Here is a 7,492-nt window from a genome sequence, read left to right as displayed (position 1 = left end):
TATTTATTTCAGAACCCCCCCCCCCTCCCCCATTTCTGAAGAAGGGTGTACGCCCGAAACGTCAGCTTTCCTGCTCCTCTGATGCTGCTTGGCCTGCTGTGTTCATCCAGCTCTTGTTATCTCAGATTCTCCAGCATCTGCAGTTCCTACTGTCTCTGATTCCAATCAGTCAGTCTGCTTTTCTGAATTGGTCATTTTTGGAAGTTGCTTCTCTGAGTGTACAGGCTCTCTGATCCCAGTCCGCTACACTGTGTGGTAGCCCTATCTCTGACCCAGCAAAAACCCCAGGGCAAGGTTCCAGATTTGTGAAAATGCTCAGAAATACTGGTGTACTTGTGAATCACTTTCTGATTATTGCAGAGTGATGCTCTTTGCTGCTTTGTTAAATTATTGCATGTAACTGACCACCAATTATGTACATTTGTGAACAAACTTGTTAGATTTATCGATCGACTGTAATATCACAGTGGCTCAGCGGGGAGCACGCTTACTTCTGAGTCACGTGATTCCAGGTTCAAATCTCACTCCCGCGTTTCAGCACGAAACTCAAGGCGAATGTTGTGTGCCGTGTGCTGAGGGGGTGCTGCACTGCTGGAAGTGCCGTCATTCAGATGAGATGTTAAATTAAGGCCCCTATTTGCCAGCTTGGATGGATCTGTAAGATCCCGTGGCACTATTCTGAACAGTTGCGGAATTCTCCTTGATGTTCTGGCCAATATAAATCTCCCACTCGATATCACAAAAACAGATTACGTGGTTTCACATCGCTGTTTATGAGACTTTCCTGTGCACAAATTTACTGTAACTATGGTGATAGTTACAAGATCAGCCAGGTGGACCTCATAGAATATGAGCTCCCTGACTGGTGCTGTTAACCTGATCCAATCAGGGTGCCCTGGCTGACAGATATAAACAGGAGTATCAGAGATACTGACACACCGAGAGCTGGCTCTGAATGAGGCAGTACTACAGTCAAAGATTGATCATGTATATATAAAGGGTCACTTGGTGATGGGATACCAGCCTCTGTGGTATTATTTCAGTAACATTTCCTACATTACAACAGTGACTACATTTCAAAACTACCTCATTCACTGTAAAATGCTTTGAGGTGTCCAGTGATTGTGAAAGGAGATATATAAATGCAAGCCTTCCTTTCTGTCTTTCTTTAAAACGTAATGATTGTAATCATGTACTGCTTTCACAGGAGATGCTGGCTGTTGTGACTTTCCCTGCTTCGTTGAGGAGGTACAGATAGCAACAGAATAATTTTCATGTAACTATTTTAACCGCCATCCTGTATTGACAGGCTCACCTCGTGGCTGCTTTCGAACAGAGTTTAAGCAACATGACCTCCCGGCTGCAGAACTTAACCATGACTGCTGAGCAAAAGGTGAGTCATGTGAAAAATCTCCCTTCCTTTCATGAAAGTTGCCTCATATTTCTTGGCTAACTTAACAGAATGTAGTGACAACAAGGTGCAGGGCTGGATGAACACAGCAGGCCAAGCAGCATCATAGGAGCAGAGAGGCTGACGTTTCGGGCCTAGACCCTTCATCAGAAAAGGGGGAGGGGAAGGGACAACTAACCAGCTGGAATAACAGATTCTATATTTTTAATTGTAGAAATGTTTTTAACTTCACTGTGTGAACTTTTTAACTGACCATGAGGAAACACCAACAGTATGTTGAAAGATGAAACTTGGAAATTAAATAAATGACAGTGTGGAGGAGGCTATTTTTCCCATCGTGTCTGAGCGAGCTCATTGTGAGAACAATCCAAGAAACATTCCATTATCTCGCTGTCTCAACCCCCTTCAACCAAACCAACTGTTTATCCAACTTTCCCTGAAAAGTAATGAGACATTACATGCTGCATAATTGTAGAAAGAAAGGTCTGACTCCCCCCAAGTCAGAGAGAATAATATTTCCTTGATCACTCCATTGAGGATTTGAAAATAACAGTTAAACATCTATTGGATTAACTCTCATTGCGTCAGTGGGAACAGCTGTAATGTTCCAACAGCAGGTGAGAGTTTGCCTGTGTAGACTACACCATCACTTTGAATGTGATTTTTTAATTGGGAGAGATTCATACACCCCACCCCATTCTCTTAATCATTGACATAATAAAATTAAAGTAGTTTGCATTAATATAGCACCTTTTACAACCTCAGGACATTCCAAACTGCTTTACAGCCAATTAAGGACTTTGGGAATGTAGTCTCTGCGGTGACATTGGGAATATCATAGCCAATGTATCCAAGGCAACCTCCCACAAACAGCAATGAAACAACGACCACGTTCAATTGCATCTTTGTGATCTTGGTTGAGGGATAAATATTGGACCAATATTCACTGCTCACAGCTGACACACTGAGTTCATCGGCTTAAATTGCACTCAATCTGTTCATGTTCAGATTGATTTTTTTTTCTGTATTCATTCACAGGATGAGGGCATCACTAGCTAGGGCAGCATTTATTGCCCCATCCCTAATTGCCCAGAGGGCAGTTAAGAGTCAGCCACATTGCTGTGGGTCTGGAGTCACATGGAGGCCAGACCAGGTAAAGATGGCAGTTTCCTTCCCTGAAGGGCATTAGTGAACCAGATGGTTTTTCCCAACAATTGGTAATAGATTCACGGTCATCAATAGAACGTTAATTCCAGACTTTTCATTGAAATCAAATTCCACCATCTGCTGTGGTGAGATTTGAACCCAGGTCCAGAGAGCCTTAACTTGGTCTCTGGATTAATAGTCCACCGAAGATACCATTAGGCCATCACCTCTCCATAAATTCCCATTAATGTCCTTGCTAATGCTAAAATTATCTGCCTTGTGTGATCTCAATTACTCCTGACCGAATGTGCGCCTACAGTTGGTGTGATTAATACTGGTTTTAACTAAACTGGATGGATTCACTGACTTTGATGAACTCAACATTACAGATTGGTAGCAGCTAACTGTGGGGGCAGGGGAGTGGGGTGGGAGTGGTTAGTTTGGGTGGGTTGGTTGGGGGTTTGTGTCTGGTGGAACTGCTGCCTCCATTTCAATGAAACAGCTTCCTATTTCTCTCCCACAGGAGTCAGAGCTCACTGAGCTGAGAGAGACCATCGAAATGCTGAAGACACAAAATTCTGCAGCTCAAGCTGCGATCCAGGGAGCTTTAAATGGCCCAGATCACACAAACAAAGGTACAGACTGAAAACCACGTGCAATGTAAGGGCACTGCTAGCAGGAGGATGCCATTCAGCCCCTTCCGACCCATTCTGTCATTTATTTCTGATTTGACCTGCCTTTGCTCCATTTCTCATCACGGCCTGACAGAGGAAAAGCCAAAACATCTCGACTTTGACCATTGTCATTGTCCCCAGCATTCGCAGCTTTCCTGAGATGGGGAAGCAGTTTCAGATCCCGCTGCTCTTTGTGTGTAAATATGGGACCTGTTGTCTTGGTCTGGTTCATGTTGAAGATTAATAATGTTTGTTCTGAGTTTCCTGGCCAGAGCTGGCTTTGTTTTGTCAGTGACGGCTCGCAGCTGCATTGCGGTGGTGCAGTGGTAATCTGACTGGATTAGTTAATCCAGGTTCATAGGTTCAAATCCCATCAATTTCAATTCAATAAAAAGATAGCTAATGACAACCATTGTTGCTTCTTGTAGAAACCCCTCTGGTTCACTAACTTCCTTTAGAGAAGGAAATCTGCTGTCCTTGCCTGGTCTGGCCTACGGCAATGTGGTTTACTGGTAAATGGGGATTATTAATTCTTAACTGGTGATTAGGAATTGACAATACTTGCTGGCCCAATGAATGAACCAAAATAAAAACCATCCGCTTGGGGGAAGAGTGAGGAGATCGGTCTGAAGGCCATTCAGCTGTAATCGAAACCACACTGTTGACATTGTTCTGAACCAGACTCAAGCCAACCCTTCCCTGGGTCTTCCTGTTTGGTTTGATCTAAATGAAAAGTTGTCTGCCTGTGCACGTTTCCTCCTATAGGCTGGTGTTGAAATGAAAACGCAGCACATTCCATTGTGCCCTGCTCATTGATTTACAAGAATCATAATCAACCTTACCTCCCTCAGTCTCATCTTCCTCTAGGGCCTTCAACTTCAAATCATAAATGTTTCCTGGTTTTAATTTTCTTCAAGCTGTGTGATGACCTCCACAAGTGGCTTTTCCCGTTTGTCCCATTCACTGAGTTTATCAGTAATAGAGAATCCCACAGTGCTTGGAAAGTGAGTCTTTTTTCTTGGTAGATATACGGATTAGAAGACAACATTCCTCAGACAGTGTTTCAAGCATCAACAGTGCAACCAGTCATTCGAGCATCGGGAGTGCGAATGATATCGATTCGAAGAAAAAGAAGAAGAAACAGAGTTGGGTAAGTTGGACTTTTTTTAATGTGCACTTGCTGTGAAAATGATGTGCTCGCATCGATTTAAACAGTTTCTCAAACCTCACATGTGCTTCAAATCCGACAAACCAAGTGCAGTAGGAGCTCTGTTTGAAGGGCTAGCACTGAAATGGCTGTTGAGCTGAATGGCCTGAGCTGAACGGCCTCCACTGCACTGGAATATTCCAGCTGCTTCAAAACGATGGTTGCTTTGTAGATAAATTCTTCGAGAAATTGCACAAAGAAAGATTTTTGTTTCAGGTAGAAAGATGGCTAGGCACCATTCGCTGCTACAGTTAGGCTGTTAGTTTAGTTCCCTGATCATTGCTGGATGTTAAATTGCAGAAATTCGTTCCACCTGTTACAAGGGTCAGTCATTTTTCTTTCCCTTAAAGTTTTAAGAATTTTTAAAAGGAAACATCTTCCGACTTTTAATACTCCCCACTTGCCTGGATGGGTTAAGCCCCAACAACACTCAAGAAACTTGACACCATCCAGGACAAAGCAGCCGCTTGATTGGCACCACATCCACAAACATCCCACTCCCTCCACCACCAACGCTCAGTAGCAGCAGTGTGTACTATCTACAAGATGCACTGCAGAAATTCACCAAAGATCCTCAGGCAGCACCTTCCAAACCCATGGCCACTTCCATCTCGAAGGACAAGGGCAGCAGATACATGGGAACACCACCCCCTGCAAGTTCCCCTCCAACCACTCAGCATCCTGACCCACAAATATATCGCTGTTCCTTCACTGTCGCTGGGTCAGAATTCTGGAATTCCCTCCCTAAGGCACTTGTGGGCCTACCCCTACCCTAGCACATGGACTGCAGCGGCTCACAGAGGCAGCTCACTACCACCTTCACAAGGGGCAACTAGAGATGGGGCAATAAATGCTGGGCCCAGACAGTGATGAATACGTCCAATGAATGAAATTTTTTTAAAAAGCCCTTCTTTTTCTATTAGAGCTATGAAGAGTCAATTTAAGGAGGTGATAGACAGATTTTCATTTAGTAATTGGTTAAGGGGTTATGAAAAGCAGGCAGGAAAGTGGAACTGAGGCTGAGATAGGATGAGCCATGATCATATTGAATGATGGAGCAGGTTCAAGGAGCTGAATGGCCTATTTCTACTCCTAGCTCTTAGGAGATGAACAGTAACGGTAACAAGGTGAATGTGCAATGTGTTTCAACTCAGTGTGTACTTGTTTTTAAACAACATGCAAGACCACCATGAGATTCCCACATTCCTGATATAGTGATGCTTAATCTTGTGAAAGAATGGCTTTTCCTGCTTCCAAAGTTCCCTGAATTGAACCTCTCCTTGTCTGCCAGGCTGCTCAGTTTGACTCAGTTGAGTTGAAAGGTTTGGTTGACTGATTTCCGTTTGATCCCTGTTCTGTCATGTTCCCAGCTCCATTTCAACCAATTAAAACATTCACCTTTAAACCCGTCCAGGAAATGATAGCCCATCACCATGACAATCAGTCTCCATGTCCGTTTCAGAATTGTCGCCATGATTTGTTTCTCTTTATTCCTTCTTGGGATGTGGATGTTACTGGTGAGGCCAAAACTTGTTGTCTCTGTAATTGCCCCGGTACAGCATGGCTTGCTCAACCATGTCAGATAGCAGTTTGCAGTCAACCCCGTTGCTTTGGGTCTGGAGTCACATGTAGGCCAGACCAGGTAAGGATGGCACATTCCTTCTCTGAGGGATATTAGTGACCCAGATTTTTTGTTTTGACAATCTTTCAAAGTTTGACTTTTGCTTTCCAGCTGAGAAGCTCCTTCAAGCAAGCCTTTGGTAAAAAGAAATCATCAAAACCCAATCTCTCCCATTCGGACATTGAAGAAATCACAGACCCGTCAATTCCATTATCTCCCAAGTCACACCAAGACTCAACAGATCCTGGATCCCTGAAACCATCACATTCCACATCTGCGTAAGTGATTTGAAAGATTTTATGGCTAAATAAATGTGAGCAAAATAAGTTAGAATTCAAAATTCCTGAGCAAGCTTTGGAAAGTGTACACTCCACCCTATGAGCCAAACCAACCTCATAGTTTGCCCATTACTGTCTGCTGTGCTCTAACCGAGAGAAGGCCAGAATGAAATAAGGTCAACAACTCTTCTGGAAATGAAAGATGGCTCCGGGAGTCCGAGCGGAATTCAATGCCCCTCCTGCAGCTGTCTGGATATTGGAGGGGTATCAAATCGAACAGGAGGGTGTCAGGTGGCAACCTCAGTGTCTTTCTGCTCCTGCTCCCAATTACTGGGAAGACTTGCAAACATCAATCCCCACCCTCCTTCCCCACTGCTGACAGCAGCGCTATAAAGTGGGCAACTAAAGCCTCACCCAGGTCTCAGCGGGGCCGGAAGTCACGATGAAGAAAGAAAAATCTGTCAGGGTTGCCTACGAGTTCCTGGGAGGGGTGGGGATTTAGGGGATGGTGAGGGTCTGTCGTTGAAAAGCACTTGGTGCCCGTTTGAGGAGCTTGCCATCAGGATGTGGGGAGGGGTCCCTCCCGGAACCACTCCCTGGTCCTTGCTGAGGACCTCTCCCCAATCCCAGTGCAACCATTACCTTGCGACCATCGCTCATATCCCCAGGTTCCTCATCCCTGCTGACCCTTCATAGCTTATCAGAGATGAATGAGTTGGGCTTTGCCCAGGGAGGGCAGTGTGGGAGCCTGGCTTCTCTCCAGTCAGTGGCTAACATGTGCCTTAAATACCACCCAATATGTTTTATAGCCAGGAAGCAGGATGGTCTCGGTTATTCATTACAAAACAGGTTAGAAAATGTGGATGGGGGAGGGGGTGGTATTTGCTGAAGACAAGAATTAGCTAATCAGGCAGTGAGAAGTGCTGTCTAATTCGGGTAAAACAATGAAGAGACGATTAGAAGTGTCCTGTGAAAATAAAACCTTCTTGCCAGATGTCGGAGCAAAATCGGGAACTGTAAAGGGAACAAAAAAGCCCCAATCCTACTCTCCAGAAGCATCTCCCGATCCTCCACATGCAGTGAGGGACCTCATTGCCACACAGTCAGCTGTCACATTCTCACCTCTCTGTAGGAACAGATCGTTCAGTCCAACAA

General features: G+C 44.6%; 1 protein-coding gene across 1 annotated transcript in view; it reads left to right on the top strand.

Moving 5' to 3' along the window:
* nav3 (neuron navigator 3) overlaps positions 1–7,492 on the top strand; it is a 178,104-nt gene that overhangs the window by 125,458 nt on the left and 45,154 nt on the right. Inside the window, exons 15-18 of the mRNA XM_048607473.1 lie at positions 1,310–1,393; positions 3,081–3,192; positions 4,257–4,381; positions 6,171–6,337. Of these exons, the coding sequence (XP_048463430.1) occupies positions 1,310–1,393; positions 3,081–3,192; positions 4,257–4,381; positions 6,171–6,337 (488 nt within the window). The remainder of the gene's footprint in view (positions 1–1,309; positions 1,394–3,080; positions 3,193–4,256; positions 4,382–6,170; positions 6,338–7,492) is intronic.

This window comes from Rhincodon typus, chromosome 18 (assembly GCF_021869965.1).
Source record: "Rhincodon typus isolate 14 chromosome 18, sRhiTyp1.1, whole genome shotgun sequence".
NCBI lineage: Eukaryota > Metazoa > Chordata > Chondrichthyes > Orectolobiformes > Rhincodontidae > Rhincodon > Rhincodon typus.
Note: the sequence above shows the minus strand (reverse complement) of the source record. Positions and strands in the feature narration are given on the sequence as shown.